This window comes from Pelmatolapia mariae, linkage group LG13 (genome assembly GCF_036321145.2).
Source record: "Pelmatolapia mariae isolate MD_Pm_ZW linkage group LG13, Pm_UMD_F_2, whole genome shotgun sequence".
Lineage (NCBI taxonomy): Eukaryota > Metazoa > Chordata > Actinopteri > Cichliformes > Cichlidae > Pelmatolapia > Pelmatolapia mariae.
Window position 1 is genome coordinate 3,971,014 of NC_086238.1, and position 20,904 is coordinate 3,991,917.

General features: G+C 38.2%; 1 protein-coding gene across 1 annotated transcript in view; it reads right to left on the minus strand.

The window, feature by feature from the left end:
* LOC134640354 (inactive phospholipase D5-like) overlaps nucleotides 1-19,595 on the minus strand; it is a 54,247-nt gene extending 34,652 nt beyond the window's left edge. The window contains exon 1 of the mRNA XM_063492088.1: nucleotides 19,290-19,595. Coding sequence (XP_063348158.1) covers nucleotides 19,290-19,295 — 6 coding nt within the window. The 5' untranslated portion in view covers nucleotides 19,296-19,595. The remainder of the gene's footprint in view (nucleotides 1-19,289) is intronic.
* Between the last annotated feature and the right edge of the window lie 1,309 nt (nucleotides 19,596-20,904).

The following is a 20,904-nucleotide window of genomic DNA, read 5'->3' on the forward strand; positions in this document are numbered from 1 at the left end:
TAACCATAAAGCCAGAGCACAGAGTAAATTGAGTTAACTTTATTAAAGAGTGCAGTAGCCGGTTGGCTGAGAGCCTTTTTTCCATCTCTGTTCAATTTAAAAAAGGAGCGATCGCCTCAGCTTGACACCTTTAGTCAAATAAAAGAAAGGAATGGATGACCAGATTCTTGGCTCTTGTTCTGTAATGGCTGGGAGACCAGGGGCTACATGTCTTTGAAGATTTTCCACTATCACTCTGTTTGACTGTTCTGTCAAGTCTTGTGCATGTATGGATTTTCTCTCATTTGTGTTAATGTCTGTGGAGCAGGAACTGTTCTTAGAAACACTTCTCGCTTTAATGAATTTAACTGGTGAGACGTATGCAGTCATATGCAAAGGTTTTGGACACCTAAGATGTTTACATTTTTTTCCACACCACACAATAAAAGCAGGACATCATCGACACTGAACTCATTTTGCATTTTGACAGTGATCCCAACCAAACAGCCACTGTCTTAAAGAGTTATTATTTTACAAGAGTCCTGCAACAGATGATGTGCCCCTCAACCCTATCAAGGAAGTTGGAATTACATGAAGCAGTAGAAGCCTTATATCAGATGATATTTGGACCAATCTGCCTACAGGAATCCCCAAAAATACCTGTAAGCACATCTGTGTTGTTTAAATATGTGGCCACTAAATTCTAATTTGACTGTAAGATGTTAATTTGCCCGTAGACTGTTGTTTTTAAAAGAAGAGCCTATTCCAGCTGACAACAGGAAAAAAGGTGTTGTAAATCCTGGACACACTGACGGTCCATTACAGGCCAAACACAGAGAGACAACCACACACTCTTACATCAACACCTTCAGCTAGTTTTGTGTCTTCAATTAATCTGGCAAGAAGATGCTTCTACTGTGAGAGAAAACTGGAGCACCTGGAAGAAATCCACATACTGTAGATGCACGAGAGGATACAACTCAACACAGAGAGGTCTCAGCCAATTAGAAGCCTGCACTATGAAGCAGGATTTGGTGCTTAAATAACAACTTTATAACTTGCTTTTTTGACCCTATAGCTACAAGGAATTTTATATTTTCTATGAACCTTCATATAACAATAATATCTTAAGCTTTGGGCTTATTGGACTTACATAACATTTGCAAATAAGTTTACTTTTAGTTTATTAGTTCACAGTTTTTATTTATAAAAGGTTCTGTAAGCTGCTCTCTTACTCATAAGGGATTGCCACAGCAGATGGAACCACATATTTGATTTGGCATAGACCTTTTACAAAGGTTCCTGAAAAAACCCACCCAGGGATTTGTGTCTCTTCCTGTTCTCAAACTAGATTTACTAGAATTTATTGGGTTAGGCAAACATGTTAACCACTGCACTATTTTTTCCTTTACATTTAAACATCTCCTGCAGCTGTTAGGTGGTGCTACTTATTTTTGGTACAGCTTATCCATTTTTGTTGTTTATCATTGAAACAACTACAATAATGCACTAAAACTTAAATTCATGTCCAAAATAAACCAAACATACAAAATCACAAGACATAATCAAACAAACATGAAGAAAAAAAAGAGAAATATTGCTAAAATATATTTAAATAAAACTAAAATGGTGTAAGGTAAGGTACAAACATCACAGACTGATTTTGCAATTGGAGCAAAGGACTTTTGGTTCTATTACACACTTTTGATGTTTTGTACATGAAGCCTGAAGGAAGCAGTTAAAATTCTCTATGCCACGCATGTTTCTAGCTCTCCACAACAGCTCAGGCCTTTCGCAATACTTGCTGCTCATATACAGCAAGTTACGGTGACTGTGGGAGACCTAATACATTTTTGGTTACCCTCACAACTTTTTCAAGTTTATACAGTCCCTAGGTTTTAACATTGCCAAACCAGGCAATAGTGGAAAATGTTAAAACTGATTCAAGAGCAGACTTCTAAAAAACAAAACAAGACATCATTCTATTATAACTTGCTCTATCTGTCCATGTTTGTGATGGGATATATGCTGCCACTGCTCCACTTTCAACTGAACATCATCATAATTCAATGGGAATCTCTGGGTTGATAACCATCTACATGCGACTACTTATCCAAGTAAGAGGAAGATTATGAATGATTATGAAACTGCACAAGTTCAGAGGGGAAAATCACTCATTTGCCTGCTGTTCATTGCTCTAGTCCAATCACTTTCACACCTGCATTCTCTGAGCCAATCAGCCTCCATTCTGTGTGCTTTGAAGCACAAACCCATCCAAGCCTCCATCTTCAGTGTCTAAACTACGGTGGACTGGTCCTAATTCCTACCATCACTGGGATTCCGTTCTGTCATCAGTCTAATAGCTTCATTGAATTCTGTGTCTCAGTAAATTACATTCAGTTCTTCTACACCATCTCTCCTTATTGAAATGTTGCAGTTGCTTCTTAGTACTGGTAGTACAGGTTCAAACCCCAAACCGTCTTGTTGTAAGATGATAGTGGTAACCGCTATACCACTGTACCCCATTTTAGTACATAAATCTTTTATGTAATCTTATTAAAGTTAATTCATGTCAACAAGAAAGAAAAAAAGCTGCTGAACCTCTGAGGTACTGTAATAACAAAAACACACATAATTTACTGTTACACTGGAAATGCCATTGCTCTTTTGAAGTCTTTTTTTGGCTACCCTGAGTTGCAAACATGATGCATTCATAATGTTCATCCAAACAGCTTGACATTTTGGGAAGTATGCTCATTTGCTTTCCTGCTGAGAGTTACATGTGACGATCAATATCACTCTGTGTCTGTGGGAAGGAGAAAAGTGAGCTGAAACTGCTAGGCTGGCTCTGTCAAACTCAAAGTAACAGGAACAACAATAATAACAGAGCTGTGGGGATTGTAGAGACCACAACATATGAGTACTCTGCTCTGCATTTGTTATGATAATCACTCGATGTCGCATGTCCCTTCATTGTGCCTCTGTTACTGCGTTGCCTTGCTATATGGTAACTACAAACTGTGTCATGCTATGTTGCTGCTTTTTGATCCTGCCAGCTCAGATGTGACTAAAAATCACTGTGGTGCACCCAAGAGTCCAGATGGCCTTATGCACACGTAGCATAAAAATGGATGATGGGATTTTTATTTCTTTTACTCTTATAGCTTTTTGGCAGGAGATGCATGTTTTGGTCAATGGCCTATGGTGCGTTTTAAATACATCTTAAGTAAATAAATACTAGAATAAAGATATCATTGCACCATTATTTTCCTTTATCTGTCTTTCTGCCTCTGTACAGCCGCACATATTCATTTTTGTTTTTGGTTGTGCTAACAGTAAGAGCGCCTGGCTTAATGCCAACTTATGTCTCTTTCACTTTCAGCCTGAATCCATCACTGGGGCCAATCAATAGAAGAGGAACATCATCCATCTTTAAGGCAGGTACACACACAGGACAAGAGCATGATCTGGAATACAAAGTGTGCAGAGCAACAGTTAAATTTCACCTTAATATTTCAGCTAAAGCAACAGGGTCACAATTCTCAAATCTAATTTTCTACTCTAATGGAATGAAGTTGCAGTTGCATTTGTTTCATTAAAGCACAAAGGCTACGTCCACACCAGCCCGGATAGATTTGAAAACGGTGTTTTCGTCTAAAAACGCTCCGCATCCACACTAGCTTTTTCAGTCGTTTTCACAGAGTTGCGCGTCCACATTGAAATGGCCGAAAACGCTTACGTTCCAGTACTGCGCATGCGTGAAACACAAGAAGATTCGACCTGCCTCATTTCTGTCTGCCGCTTATTTACTTTCCGGGTCTTTGAAATGTTGCGGCAAAATGTTGAGGAAAAGCACCGAGTTTTTAAAATGGACTAACAATGAGGTGGAGTTGTTGCTGTGAGTAACACAAAAGTGCAAAGTTGCAAAAGCGAGTGAGAGTTAAAGAAGAAAAGCTATCTGGAGCATATACAAACGGATATTAATCTTTAATATGGCTGTCAAAATTGAGAGCACACAAAACAACTGCTGTATAATGCCCTCCACTATCTTAGTTTAACTGATCACATGACTGCATCATATGACTAACATGCTTCATCGTTTTAGAAAGTCTGCGTTTTTGCTGTCCACACTGCGACGCGAAAGCACCGTTTTTAAATGTCTGCGTTTTCGAGAGCGTTTTCGAGAGCGTTTTCCATGAGCGAAAACGCCGTCTCAGTGTGGACAGGAGGCCAAAAATTTTTTAATGAAACATAAAGTAGTTTAATGAAACACATGCATTAAAGTACACCCATTAAAGTACAGTTATAAATCTATGAGGGCAATTAAACTTCAGTAATGTATTTCCACTTTGTTCTGAATAAGAAGTCGTAATGAAACCACTGTTGTACACTCATCTACTGCTCAGTGCTACCATGAACCACATAAATGAACTCATTATGCATTTTACATTCACTGAAAGCTGGAGGGACAAGTAAAGAGAGAAAACTTTCTAGTCAAACCACAAAAAAAGATCTACAACCCTAATTACAAAAAGTTTGGTTCACAGTTTAAAAAGTAAATGTAATGATTTGCAAATTTCATAAACCCAAATAGGCTCACTAGCTACTACATTCCGGAAACACTGTCCAAAGTGTAGCTAAACCCATTTTTAATATATAAAGTATAAAATATATACTTTTCTAAGGCCATTGTTGGTTATAATCTACTCTAACCCAATCCACTCAAAATTGGGTTAGAGTATTTTGGACAGCGTTTCTGGAATGCAGTAGCAAGCTGATTGGAGAACAAAACAGCCAATTAGAATTTTTGCATCCAAGTCTGTGATTGGGTGGTTTTGTGGCACATCTATAACGGTGTACAGGAAGAGTTGAGCATAGATGTTGAGAGCGTAGCGACACACTGAGAGCAGGTCCTCAGATGTCTGTCAGAACACAGAGCAGAGGTCTGAGCAAGAGCAAATGCCAACAACTTAGCGAGAGTTATTGTGTGTGTATATGGATAATAGCAAACACTGAAATACATTTCTTGCTTGCAGCAATGAATTTTGTTCGCTTTAATTAAGCTTTTCTTCGCTCAAAATCATTTTCTCCTCAAAATGCAGCACTTCTTATTTACATTTACTTTGTTTTTGTTCATTGTTTTTATGTCACATAAACTAGCTAACCCAAACCTTCTTTTAGGAAAAGCTTATGTTTGGGGATTAATGGAATCACTTCACATGTTATATTTTTTTATGTTAACTGAGTGTATTTCATTTAATCTAAAATTGAAAACATTAGACACATTTTACATGCACTTATTTACACAGCAGCGAGAGGTTGTTTAACTACAATATATAAATATAGACCGTAGTAATTAGAGTTTCACAATTTTTTTTATTCCTCACTCTGTAGAAGAGACTGGGAATCATGCTTTAATGCATAAGATAAGATCTGACTTAAATTCTGCTGAACAAAATGCATGAATTACTGAATTAACATTTAGTATTTAAATAATAATCTTTTTTCAGCTTCAACTTTTCCTGCTGAGAAGGGCTGTTATCTTTGGTTACACCAGTTTCTCGTTTCTTTATAACTTCTCTCACATGGAGCAGAGCAGACACGGTGCTCCTCATTAACGAGTTGTGTTTAACACGATGTCATTCATCACATGTTATTCTGAGAGCAATAAAAATGTACAAACAAGTGTCAAATCTAATATAAAAATTAGACATAGTGAAACCTGGTAACACTTTATAACACGACCTGCGAATAACGCACAAGTACCCTGTACTTATGTGCATTTTGCAGGTAGTTTTTGCAAGAAACTATGGAACAATTACACTGTAAGTACCCTGTATTTTATGAAATGCAAGCCATATTATGCGTCACTTGCAAGACCCACGAAACAGTGAAACAATTACACTGTAGCATCCGCGACTAAGGCACAAGTCTCTGTAATTACGTGTAATTTTGTGTAACAAGTTTTTTACTGGAAACAATAGAATAATAACATAAAATTTAATTAAGCCGTTTTAAGAACTGGATTATTTCATGGTAAATACCAGAAAACAAACAATATTTCCTCATCTTAGATCTTATGTACTCTGTAGTTTCACCTCACTCCAATGACACGACCCGCGCCCCAGAAAGTACAGTGTATTTACAATATACTTGTTTCATTGTTTCCTGCAAAAACCTGACTTGTTACCTGCAAATTGCGGGTAAGTACAGGATAGTTGCACCTTAGTCACTCCATAACATGACCCATGCCCCAGAAAGTATAGGGTATTTGTGCCTAGTTCTCAGGTCGCATTTTAAAGTGTTACCAGAAACCTAAATGGAAAGTTTTGTTTTTGTCATATCACTGAAGAACAGTTAAATGAAAAACTATTGGAAACATACAACGAAACGCTGTTAGCTCCATCTTTCTGGCCCTTTGCTGTTACAGTAGCTTCCTCTGTTCAATATTTGCACTTCTCCTAGAAACTGGTATACAAATGGTGAGACATGGTGTGGTAACACTGGAGAGAGAATTATCCTGAAGTCACGCAGTTCAGTCTCGGATCACTATCTGAATGGGATTGGTTTATTGATTGTTTATTTTCTGGATGAAAATGACTAGTTTTCTGTGTGATTCTTTTAGCAGAACCTTTCAAAAGAGCCTTTAAACTACAATAACGTATTAAATGTGTAATTTTCTGAACATATTGCACAAATTGCACAGAGAAAAAACTAACTAAAAAAATTCTGTAGCCTATATACACTGATTCAATTTCTGTGGGGTGACAATAAAAAAAGGCAGATTGTTGCAAAGCTACTGAGACACATGAAGTGTCTTATCCCATTTCTTCATGTCACTTTGTGTTCCCTGATTTAATTTCTATGACAAACGACTTTATAAGTACACAAAACTTTTCATCAGTCGCTCTAAATTGAATTGCTTCTGTTTCAGTTTGCAACACTGGAGCAAGGCCATCCATCACTTCTAAAGAAAGTCTGGGAATGAAAGGAGCTAGAGAGGTAGACAGTCCCAGCAGCTCCATTCTTCCCCAGATTTACTCTGACAGTCTTGAACCTTCATACCTACACTTGGTAAAAAATCTCATCAATTCCCGCTCAGCAGGGAACTGTGCTGCTATTTCTCAATTTGCTTGTTCTATCTCTCTTTTTCAACCTTCATTCTTGGATTAGTCCTCGATTCCTTCTTAAGGTTGAAGGTTAGCACATTTTGTGTTGTTCAGGCCTTCTGAAATGATCCATCATCCAGTTTAATCCTTAGTGTCACGTCTTCAGATGCTGAAGACAGGGTTTTGTGAAGAAAAACATATTTTATGGTTTCATTTGGAGCACACAGATTGCAGAATGTATCCATGCTGACAGTTTGAACCTGAGAGTACATGTTGTGTGAGGGGATGAAATACAACAGCAACTGTGACTGATGCAGCTCTCTGTCCTTAAAACACTAAAACGGACTGGTTTCTCCACCTACTGCTACTGGTTGGATCCGTCTAAGCCTTGGGAATGGTGGATGGTAAACCCTTCACCAGTCCTGAGTGGTGGGTAGGTTTTAAACTCTTTGTTGGCCTAGTTATAACTTACATTTATCTACGTTCATCTGTTTGTGTCAAATTTACAAAAGTCGTCATGGAAAATGCAAATTAATTCTTTTTGGTCTTCAGAGTCCTACACAGCAGAGAAAAGTTTAGGACCAAACTATGTCTTGAATATGCATCTATATGCATCATCTTTTAAAGGTCAGGCAGGTGAGGCAACGCAGTCTCTCTCTGAGCAAAGCTTTCAGCGGACCTCTTCCTTGACCTTTTCTTAACAGACAGAGGTTATTCTCAATCTCTGATAACAAAAGTCAGCATTGGCCTTGAAGCTGACCTGCAAATGATGATGTACACTTCTAAACTTCTGTCTTTGTGCATCTTTGTATAAGTTGTAGAAGACAGAGAAATCATTTTGATTCATAGAGAAGAAGAAACATGACAAGGAAGGACTTGAAGATGCAAAGTGTTATATACTGTTGTAATTCATATAGTCTGTTTGCAGTACATGTTCTGGACACTTGTTTTCGCCTGGACTAATAAGAGGTTATCACATTTAAAGATTTCACATCTACCACAATCATGCACTCAATCTACTTTCGCTCACACTTTCCCTTCATGCCTCCTTCTCTTGCAAAGTGCCTGTGTCTATTCATCCCACCTGTGTTATCAAAATCAATAAGTCATTCGCAGTCCTGTTAAAATGACATAAGAACCCTGCTGACCATGATGAGACTTGAGTCCACTGTTGACCCACCCACTCAGCGCTCTATCTGTTCATTTAATCAGCTTTTATCCAGTCAGCTGGGAGCAGTTGGTTGTTTAGCACAGATTGTAAGGACTGTATGCTTTTTGCTGGTTCAGCAGAAAGTGCTAGGACTTTATCATCTTTGTTTCTTCTTACTGTTCACTGTGCAACTTAATTATATTCAAAGAGCGTGCACTTTTGTTCATCTCTTTGTATTTCAAAGAGATCGAAAGAAATGTGCTAAATTTGGGAAACCAAAAACACACATAGTAGCATAATTTCATCGTTGTTTCATTATATTTCTTGTCCTAGTCTGATTGTTGATATCAGGAATTTTCTTAATTTCTTAATTTCTCTGGTTTTGTTTTGAAGTGTGTGTGGTGGCGGTCATGATGGGAGGAGGGGTGATTTTAGGCAGAAACAAGTCGTGAACGAAACAATGGCTATTCTTTCTAATGTGATGTGGCAATTTGTGGCAAACTCATTAGTAAACAGATGTTGATTTTAGACTCCCAGCAGTCACAAAGCAACATTAAATCCAGTAATCACTGTCTTCTCTCCTTTGAATCTTTTCTAACCTGAACTTAAACACATTATAAAAGAAGCTGCAGTCAGACATTAATTTGAATAGGGGCCTTCGCTGCAAGTGACTCATTTCATAATGGAATTAATATTTCCTATTAAAAAATCTAATAGAAGCTTTGATAAGACACATTGCCTTCTTTGATGGACATGCTGTTCTGAATCTTCTGTATGACTTGTTTTCATCTGGACTTGTTGTGTTGTCTGTAAATCTGGTGATGCATTGATATTTGATATTTAATTATTTATACATATGGTAATTGTTGAAGGTGTAACTGTCTCACATGTTCAACAAATTCATATTTTTTTGAATTTATAAATAACCGCAATGTTGCTTTCTAAGTCATTTTTGCAAATGTGTAGTTCAATGGATTCAGTCCAACCCAATGCAAGACAGTTTCCACTCAGCGCCTGCATGTGAATCAAACTGCATTGTGTTATACCATATTTATAAGTTGTACTATTAGCTTTCTGCAGAGACTCTCCAGCATAGCTGCTCCACCATACTCTCTTACAGTGTTTAATAAGAAAACCCCTTTGAATAATTGATATTCTATCTACTTTTAACACCATTTTATTACCCACATGTCTTATTATTCCTCTTACATTCGCATTACAATTACTGTCCAGAAAGAAAGACACTGCCCTCATCGCCTCCTTCTCACACACAGACACACATAAGAACTTCTAAACATAAGCAATCCACAAAATCACACTTGCAATAAGCTGCTGCTGGTGTAGCAATACAAGCGATATACTGTATGTTTTTGTTGACTATAGTACTAAAGCTACCACGATGGTGCTCTCATCTTACTAAAAAGCAGATGTTTTGCATACCACTGCATTTTTCTCCACATTTCCGACCATCCAACCGGCATTTCCTGACTGTGCTATCCCCTGCATATCTTTAATAGCAAATGTATCCTATTGCCACTGGTCATACCACCGCACTTCACTGTTTGTGCGTGTGTTTGTGACTCTATGTGTCTGTGGTGGAATCAGCAGGATGTTAAATTACACTGGCTCAGCTGGTGTACACAGACACAGAGAATGGTTTATGACTACCCATACACACACATATCCACTGAAGCACTCACATGCTTTGTGCACCAAAGTGTTTCATTAAAGATCTGCCAGTAGAGCTGCTTGGGCACGATCCCCTGACAAGTCACAGGCCTAGGCTAAATTACAACGATGGCAGGGAACAAAGAGGGAGCACTGAAAGAGTGAGTTTCATGAATTGATTCACAATAAGGGCTCATCTCTCTGTGCACTCTTTTTAAAAAAAATTCATCTGGACCTTTGAGCTTTAGAAATGGGATAGCAGCCAAACAACGAGCAAAGTAATATCATGTTTGAACTTTTAGGAAATGATAAGATTATGAAAGCTGAAGACAAACCTTTTTTTCTGTGATAACATAAACTTTTCATGCAAATTTACCCACAAATTACACATGGATTAAATTAGCCATTAAACTCTGTTGATTGAACTCAATTCAGGGCTGCAACTTTTTTTTCTTCCTAGCTTGAGTAATGTGATCACCTTGGGGACAGAGAGATGATCTGCCCCACAAAAGGGGCTTGGGTGCAATATCTGCAGTGCACCATGACCTTTTTCAGAGATTTGTAATGACCACAACTTTTCACAATGCACAGAACCTTAGAGTGCGGCACTATTTGCATTTGGGCTTTGAGTGCTTGTGTCAGTGTATTTGTAATTATAATAAATGAATAAGTAGCAGCTCTGTGACAAAGTGTCATTTAACAGGAACAACACGTGTGAGCGTTTATTAGTCTCTGGTGTGAGTGGATTATATGTCTGGGTGTCCGTGCTATGCTGTCAGACCATCAGTTCTGTGAGTGTGACTGTCCATAGCATTTAATTTAGATATAAATAGCTTAGCTCAGGGTTTGACAAGTAGAGGCAGTGTAAATCTTCAGGAAATTAAGCTGAGTAAGTATGATGTGAAGCGTTTGTATAGGTGTGTTAAAGGACAGAGATGTTTGGCTCTTTAGCTAATTAGTCTTCAATTACTTTCAATAACAGAAATGTTTTATTTAAAAAGTCATCATCGCTGTTTAGTTCTACAGATGACTTGGTATTGAACCTTCTCTCCACACTTCCAGGATGTCTGCAGGATTCACATTTTCAGCGTAATTTTTTAGTCCATAAAGAAATATCTCAGCAAAAAAAGAATTTTAATTTCTAGTTAAAGCTGGCTCCAAATCAACTTTAATGATTTAATGTCTCCTACAAGGTGTCCAACAGGAAAAATACCAAATTTAACAGCAGAAATAATCAGGTTTTTGACTTTGTAGATAATTTATCTCTTCATAACAACTTTTAAAGGGGAAGAGGTATTTCAGTAAGGCGGTTGATGACACAGGTGGCTAGGCTAGGTGGCTAGGGACCATATATGTTAATTCAAGTCATTAATAGGATCTCTTGACCATAACTGTGTTGTAGCATTTTTAATGTAATTATGTCTTGCTGTGAGGTTAATTATACTGCTAACATATCCAAGAACACTGTAATCTAGTTTTAGAATCATCCATGCACTTTATAGATGCACCTTTCTAAGCTAGCTCACAAGCATTAGCAGAAATAATACTCCACCTTCATCTCTAAATATGTCTGATGCCCAGAATTCTCTCATTGAGGACATAGTTAATTCCTATAGCCAAAAATTTTTTGTTCCAACTGTTCCTGATTTCCAGAGAATGAATTCTGATAACTTGTGTGATCACCCGACTTTTTCTATAGTATTGTGGTGGCCACCAGAGGGCTCCACTCATACCCAGGTCGGGAGGAGGGGTTCTGCTGCTTTTTGGCGCGATATGTCCAGTTGTAGTTTGGAGATGAATAAAGTTGGAATGGAAAGTTACAGCTCCTGTGTCGTCTGTACAATACCTCCACAGTATCACACTGCACTTCTTATCGCACAGGATTGGCTAAATCATCATTAGATTTTATAGTCCTTTCATTCTTTACACAAACATATTAGTTTGTCAACGTTTTAGCTTTTTAAATATGTTTGGGTACCCCACTAGAAACATGGATAAAATTGCCATTGCTGCCTGTCTATCTTATGATGTAGAGGACTCTGTGGTGTTTGACACTAATTCTTTTGCCTGCCACTATTTTACTCGGAGCAAAGTTTGTGACAGGAATTTTATTACACGTATGGCCTTGACAGTCTCCCAGCCTTCTCCATCTTTGGCCTTCGATCCCTCTTGCAAGCCCCGGGGATGCTGATGCTCAGAGTAATGAGCCAACACATCAAGAAGTTTAGTGGCAGATTTAACTCCAGGACAGGGAGCTAACTTTAAAATCACTGAGTCTATACTTTTTTTTTGCACTGTTAATAACACTGTCACAATAAACCGTACCTACTGTACATCATCTGCACTCCTGCTGTGGCCTATTCAGATCTGGCCATTAGATCATGTTGAGTTAAACCGCTCTCTCTCTTGCACATGAAGGTAATGGTTATGATTATGATGATTTTCTTTTTTTACATCAGGTGAGCAAGACGATTGAAACTAGAGCTAGATGGTGCTAAATGATGAACACTAGTTGACTGGAGGTGGTGGTAAGTCACTTTTTTTCCTACCTGTATATTTCTGTCTATATATGGATACTATACGTTCAATGACTACTTTATTTGGTACACTTCAATCTACACCTACTGAACAACACAAGATTGAAAAATGTTGATTTATGCTGCAATATTTGAATAATAGGGTCTTCCAAGAAAGAGACTGACAGCTACATTCACAGCTTCAGCCAATTTAGAATAACCATTTAACCCTCCATGCATGTCTTTGGACTGTGGGAGGATTATTTTGAGAAAACTCCAGTACATGGAGAAAAATGGAAATTATACACAGAAAAGCCCCTGCTACTTAGCATATTTGAACCCAGCAATAACACTTACGGACACTCAAAGGTGCGATTAGTAATTTTTTGAGCTTAGAATATAATATAAAGAATATTTTACTCATGAATATACATTAAATAGTGTGTATTTAAATATTTTGGCAAACTAAAGCATTATTTTTTAATGAATTCATTAACTTAGGGCACCGGTTTGTGGAAGCTCCCATGTTTCCCCGCCACCTTGAACATGGTGCTTTTTGTCTAATTGCATTTTATGTGTGTGGCTAGAGACTGGCTGCATACTTTGTATGCCAAAGGTTGAGGAGAAGGGAACTCTTAGGCATTTGCCTGCTGTGCAAGCAAATTTTCATCTGTTTCTAAACTTTATGACTCAAGATATGAAGGCTCATCCCTGTGTAGTATCATCTGACAAGGGGTCCCTTTTAACAAAGAAGCGAATATGCAACGCAAAGAGACCAAAACAACCAGCATCTTGATAAAATGTCATCCTTTTCCTCTTCACCTCAAGCCTCATCTCCTGAACTGAAGTCAGGGCTCTAACACATGAAATTGTGCATTGGCATGCTTATTTATTCCTGATATTATCGCAGTTACTTATTGCAAGCAGATTAGACATGCAGACCTCCAATCTCCGAACAGCCTACAAACTGCTGGCTAAACAACAACATCTGGTTTTAAGCTAACATTATGCCACTACTAATGTGGGGTTCAAGTGTCCTAAAAATAATGCTTTCCCTCATTAGGTTTAGGTTAGAGGTTAGGGGTCTTGAATCTTGAATCTGGAATTCATATGCTTATGCTTCTTCCTGCTCCTTTTTGAACATGAAAGTTATTTGGAGTTTTGGTTGCTCGTTTTCCTTTAGAATTTCATTCTAAAATCATATGAGAGTTTATTCACTATGCATCAATCCAACAGTGTTATATCAACTTCAATAAGCTAATATAAGTTTTTTCCCCCTTTGTATTTTTTAATAGTAGCTTACAGACAGGTTCATATTAACTAACAGAGGCAATTGCAGAAAACAAAGGCTAGCAGCAGCTAACCGAGGCTAACAGTGGCTAGCATCAGCTAATAGCAGCTAAAAGAGGCTAAGAGCGACAAAAAATAGCAGCACAGAATGCACTTAAAGCAGAATAACAGCACTGAAAAGGGACTTCCTCAAACACTCACCTGACTGTAACTTTAACTTCATCATGCTAATGCCATGTTCATTTTTCTCTTTTTATCATTTGAGGAAAAAAGCAAGCAAGTTAGACCCATTCAAGACTTTAAGAAATCCATACTCTTCGATAGGTGCACGAAAAGAACACATCTTCTTTAACAAATTGATCGTCCCTCTGCAGGCTGTGTCACCCTGTTGACTGAAGTGAAGTAGTGACAGGAACTTAATGAGAACTAATGCAGACTGACTGTGTCACCTGTGAAATAGATGGGCTTCCACAACTGGACTGTTTTAGACAAATCAAGGACAAAGTGCGGGTAGTAACTGCATGTAGGAGCAGTGAAAAAACACACAAAATGCTGTTGTATTATTATTTAGTGAAAATTAATCTGCATTACACTTGCCTCTAAGCTATGTAATGAATTAATACTGCAACAATGTACCAATTTATGAAAACAGCAGGGCGCAGAAATGTAAATATATGAAACAAAGAGTCAGCGTCCTCTCCTCTCCTCCAGGTTCATTCATTATTAATGGTTTGTTAAATCTCATTTTCTCTTTCTCTCTGACAAGATCTTGTAATGTTCTAAGAGGTGTTATATGTTTGGCTTGTTAAACCCTTGTTAGTGCAGTGTTAGTGATGAATGATGTGTCAATCAGAATCAGTGGAGGGCAGAAGTGAGGGGACCTGATGTTGTCAACCCACAAGGCCAACACCATGAATTTGGTCTTTCTCCCCTGATTACCACACATACCATCAACCCTTCAGAACAACCTTGAATCTGAAATAAATTAAAGTGGGTGCGACACTCTAAACTTGTGCAGAGCCAGCTGTAGTTTTAAAGGGGATTCAGTAGAGCTACACAGGCCAACTCCTCAATAATGTGGTCTAGTGTAGATCATGCTTTATATCAGTGCATTACTGTTAGATAGCAATCCACCTTTTCATACACAACTAAATGAAAGTCTTCTTTCAACTCCTAGGGGAAATGATTGACACAAAACAGGGGATTAAAATCGTCTTACGGACAAGTCCCAGACAGCTTTCAACTCTATACAACTAAAATCCATCTATCTGTACCAGAGATGGTGCAAACAAGGTTACTGAGTATATCAATATGACATTTCAAAATGTAGCTTTTAAAACAGATTTTTAAAAAACTTTTGAAATGGCAAAGGCTAACAAATTGTTTGAAGAATGCAACCCTCCCAAAAATCATAACAGAAACCAAAAAAATTAATTAGACCTTATGCAGAAAAAAGAAAAATTATATTTAAAATTAGAATGAGATCGCGGATACAAGCGGCAGAAATGGGCTGGCCTCTCCCTTAGAGGTAGGGTGAGAAGGTTGGCCATCTGGGAGTGGCTCAGAGTAGAGCCGCTGCTCCTCCACATCGAAAGGAGCCAGTTGAGGTGGTTCAGGCATCTGACAAGGATGCCTCTTGGGCGCCTCCTGGGTGAGGTGTTCCGGGCATGTCCCACATGGAGGAGGCCCCGGGGCAGACCCAGGACACGCTGGAGAGATTATATCTCTCGGCTGGCCTGGGAACGCCTTGGTGTTCCCCCGGACAAGCTGGAGGAGGTGGCTGGGGAGCGGGAGGTGTGGGCTTCTCTGCTTGGGCTGCTGCCCCTACGACCCGGCCCCAAATAAGCAAAAATATATGGATGGATATTTAAAATTACTAAAAGCACAGTTTAGTCTAAAAGGAAAAAAAATCAACCCACCCACAAAAAGATTTTTTGTCAAATGTGAACAATGTCAACACAAAATTAGAAAAAAAGGAAAGAAAAATCTCTACAAACGAACCGAAAATCAAATCCCCTTTCACGCTATTCACACTAGTATTGAAGTATAACAATAAGTCATGCAGGTCTGGCTACTGAAGAAACTGATGCTAAATTACTTTAAAAATGCTTAAAAATGAACAGTGAAGACACCACAAACTGTAGCTATGTAGGCATCTCCTGCAGTTTTATTTTTTCAGCTTTTTATCCTTTTTATTCCATCTGCGATTATATAATCAACTAAGCGTACTCAGTATGCAGGTAGCAACCTCAGGGCTGTCCTAAGGTGACATCTGCAGAAGAGACATTATATTAGAACGAGATTCATTAATCTATTCACGCGTGTTCTCCACACTTACGCCTCTACAATACTAAATGTGTTCATTATCCCAATTAACTGTAACAGAATAACCACTCTGAGAGTGCATAGTGCTAAATATGTGACATTAATTCAGTAACAGTAAATGCTTGAAGCATTATGAGAGCTTGTCCAGATGATATAATATTGACTGATTTTCTAACAAAGAAACATTTACAGTATGTACACGAACTGCTTTATTCTATCTTTTTAACAATTACAACAAAATAACTAAGAATAAGAAACTGATGAAAAGATCATTTTCCAATTTCTTATCTTTTTTCTTTCTTGAGGTAACCATGGTTTTGAACTGAACTCACTGACACCGAGGATACTGCAGCATGAGGACAGAGAAGCAAGGCTACAACAGTCCAAATAAGGATGCTTGTCATATATTGACTATGACAGAAATTACAGTTAGATGTACTAAATGCATAAATAGCATAACTATGTTGTTTTGTTATTCCAATAATGCATACAGCATTTCTAGACTGAAGCCTACCCCACTTCCTTTGCCACAGTTGTCACAGAAAAATCCTTCTTTATGTAGAGGGAGTATTAATCTGACTTTTTAGTATTAGTGTGCACCTTGTTAGCTAGATCTACCACTTACTGTTTCTCACTGACAATCGCAACGCGTATTGCCAGAGAGGGGAAGACTGCGCGCAGGCAAAATGCAGTAAATCAGACCGCTTTAATACTGAAGTGCGACTAATCGAACCTCTAACCATTAATGGACACATTCTTCTTCACAAAATGAGATCAGGCCAGACTGACCTGTCTTTGTAGAGATATCACTCACAGATAAATCACTGGCTGTTCTGTTTTGGCTAAAATTCAGGAGCTAGTAGTTTGGTTGCCATGGATACCAGTTCAGGTGTTTTGGGGCTCTACTGTCTGTTGGTGCTTTGTACACCATGGTCTGATGGCTTCTGGGTCTGTTTGTATGAGTCCTTGTGAATGTGTGTCTGTGTATCCAGCATATTGATGCTGTCTGTGAGCAGAATTAATTTTTTTTTTCTTTTCATGGCGCATTTATTTCTGTAATCATATTTTCCTCTTCTCTTCTCTTCTCTTCTCTTCTCTTCTCTTCTCTTCTCTTCTCTTCTCTTCTCTTCTCTTCTCTTCTCATTTTTCCCCCCTCCCTCCTTTGCCATCACCACCTCCCTTGTTCTTCTTCTTCTTCTTCTTCTTCTTCTTCTTCTTCTTCCTGTTCCCCATAGATATATACAGAGTGTAGTAGGCCAGACTTGGCCAGTCCAATTTGGCCCAGCAGCCCACTTGTCAGCCTTTGCTATGTGTACCCAGGCTGAAAAACTGATGGCACCAGGAGACAAAGAGAAACAGAGATAGAGAGGAAGGATCAGGGACATAGAGTACTGGTATAGAACATTCCTATAAAGATCCTGGGAGAATTTATAGTTGTCAAAGGTTCACACACACTATATAAAATTTCAGTAAACCACAAAAAGAGGACAGCCTGATATCTGTATGGGTCTGAGTCATGCTCTGTGCGCTAATCAGTGAATCACGGCCAGTGAGAGCTGGCCAGCAGTTCACGGTGAGGTAAGCCTGGACAAGATTAGTCTGGCTGTCCTCCTCCAGCATTCTTTGATTTTATTTGCACTGTGATGAAATCTGCCTTGTAATTCAAACTTGTGTATTCAGTAAACAGGATATTTTGATGTTTAGGGAACGGTGTTATTATGTATCAGGGTTTCTATTGGATGCTTTACCTGCTGACTTTTGTTGGAGAGTCATTCACTTTAATAGGCTACCCATAACTGAGGTCTGAGACATAATAAAAGATAACTTTATTGTACACTAAATGCTAACAATGTAAAAAACAAAACAAACAAACAAACATTAACAAACATTTTTATGTTAATGTATGTTAAAAAAAGCAATATTCAGCACAACTGTCTGCCAGCATTTACTGTAAGCCTGTTAATAATAAATTAAGTATGTCCCGCAATATCGACTAATAACTACTTCCCATAAACAAATAATTGTAAATCGCTACATTTGTAGCCAGTATTATAATCTGAATTCTTAAGCATTCCATTAGCAATATTTTCTAATACATAGATGTCATAAGTCATAATGAGTCATAATGCATACAAAATTAATATGCAGATCAAAAAACATTCGTCGGCATTGAGTAATGTCATTGTGTGTGTTTTTATTATTAGTTTATGTGCCAAGCAATACAACTGTGAATGTAGTCCTGTAGCTTTGTAGCTGTAGCTAAATGAGGGCTAATCTTATCATCCAACTTACCTAAAAATTGTATGTATATAAAAAATAAATCAATTACTTTCTGTGATTCTAATTAGGCATGAGAGAAAAAATGTGGAAGCGTCCTAATATACAGGGTTAAAACTTTTTTCTCTTCTTTTTTTTTTAACCACATTTTGTTGTTACTGCATCGTCACCATTCACTCAGTATGAATGCACCTACTAAAGCCCACCTTGTTACCTCAAAATCTCCAGTGCTTGAAAAGAAGGCAACAGGACTTCTTTATACTTCTGAACCCAAAGACTACCGTGACATGGATGACCGTACACAGATTTGCCTTAAAATATAATAAGATTCATATAAAGAATAACAGAAAAATGCAGAAAAACACATTGAGTTTATGGATAACGTAATGAAAGGCACTTATAAACCCATTTTCCACTGATTGCCAAAGACAGCAGTGGATAAAATAGTCACAAGACCAAGTCAATACAGCACCTTGTATCTAGGTCTAAGTGTGAATGAGTATGCACAGTGCCAAAGTATGGATGATTTCACATTACATGCAATATTTCAAGATATTCTTTGACCTACTTCCTATAAACAAAGATCAGAGAAGAGTATAAAGTAAAGGCAAAGTACAATATCCCACAGCACCACTATCCTTGAGGGCTACACCCTATATTCAAGACTTGATCTTCACACTCTAAGTAAGAAAACAAAAAACAGAAAAAACACTTGCAGCCAAAGAACAATCAGAGCACTTGACACTAACAAAGAGACATATGACTTTCTCATACAGCACACAGGTTGCACCAGATAGATAGATAGATAGATAGATAGATAGATAGATAGATAGATAGATAGATAGATAGATAGATAGATAGATAGATAGATAGATAGATAGATAGATAGATAGATAGATAGATAGATAGATAGAACCACTCACTCACTCACTCACTCCTGCTTAGATTAAACAAATTTTATAGTAGAGAGCCCACCTTCATGACGCATCCCTCTGTTTGTTAGTCCACTCTGAAACACATGTGCTCTTCCGGATGTGCGAGATGAAAGAGACAGAAAGAGTATGTGTCCGTGTGTGTGAGCTGCAAAATCCGCTGCTTCCTCTCTTCCCTGGGAGTCACAGGGGAGGAGAGTCCATCCCTCTCGGCAGAGAAAATGTATGTGTTGGTGTTTGTAAGTGCACGTGCATATGTGTGAAAGAGAATGAAAGAGAGGGAAAGCGCTGCTCCTCCTATCCCCTCCTACAACTGCATGAATGAAAACATAAAAGGACACACCTCTATCTGTCTATCTATATATAGATCTATCTATCTGTTGAACTATCTGTCTTCTAGCTTCCTTCTTCACTTTTCTTTCTCTATCCTTTCCTCCTCTCATCCCACCATATCGCATGTTTGCTCACCTCCTTCTCACTCTCCCGCTCCCTCCCCTGTGCTGTCTCACCACCCTCTCTCTCTCTAATAGAAAGCTCAAATTTCTCCACTCTTCCATACAGACCCACAAAACAGGGAGGGAATAGAGAATAAATAGATGTTCGGACTCTCCTCTCTTTTCACTGTACATCCACTTGCCTCTCCTGCTTATATCGTCTCACCTTACCCTGCATTATTGCGATAGTGAGCTCCTCCACTCTTTCTTTTCTGTGATTAATCTGATTTTTCAGGTCTATTGGTTTTAATACTAATCCAGTTTGTTCAGATATTAAAACAGAATTGCAATACATGATGGAATTGCAGAGGCACAGCATGAATTAAAGTGCAGGCAGTGAGCCTAGTGAAACACAGTCAATGCAACTGAATCGCATTGATTCAAGACATCTCAGTGCAGTTTAGTTCACTGACTGCAAGCAGAGCTATGACAAAGTAATGCTATTTTACACTTCCTAGTATGCAAAAGCAATACATCGGCAGCACATTGAAATGCAGAGCAGATCCTGTTCAGATGCAGGGTATAGATAGTAAATCTTTTAAAGTCTGTCTGCCCTGCAGCTGTGTGCTGACAGAGAAGAGCCAACAGGGGGTGCTAGTACGCTTTTTAAGTTGGCGATCATCGCAGTGCAGTAGGCATAAGAAAATAAGAGACAAAGAGAAACAGGGCTTCGTGATTAGAGCTAAATAGAAGATTAACTATCAGACAATTTCTGTCTCTCCCATATAGATGGAGGATTAAACAATAAATAGATGATCAGGCTCTCCTCCTCTTCTTCCTTTCCTGCTTATCCCCTCTTAGTAACAGCTCACATTTCTGGGATTTCCTGCGATAGATGGGAGTATATATTTTAAGGTCTAGAATCTATCAGACATCAATTGTTAAACTTACCATAGACTGAAATAAAAACAAACAAACAAACAAGAAAATGGCCAAACAGTCGGAAGATATGTGAAACCATTTTTAAAACAATGAGAACACACCAGCAGAGAATGGAGCAGAAAACACTAAAGTCAATGCGCCATTTTTCTTTGTTAAAGCCCTTACAAATACATTACCTTTATGTCTTTTATGGTCCACCTGCAGCTAGCTATCCGATAGCTTTACTGCCCATAAAAAAACACTGTTACAGTACCCAGTCTTATGAAAGGCTACAATGATTAT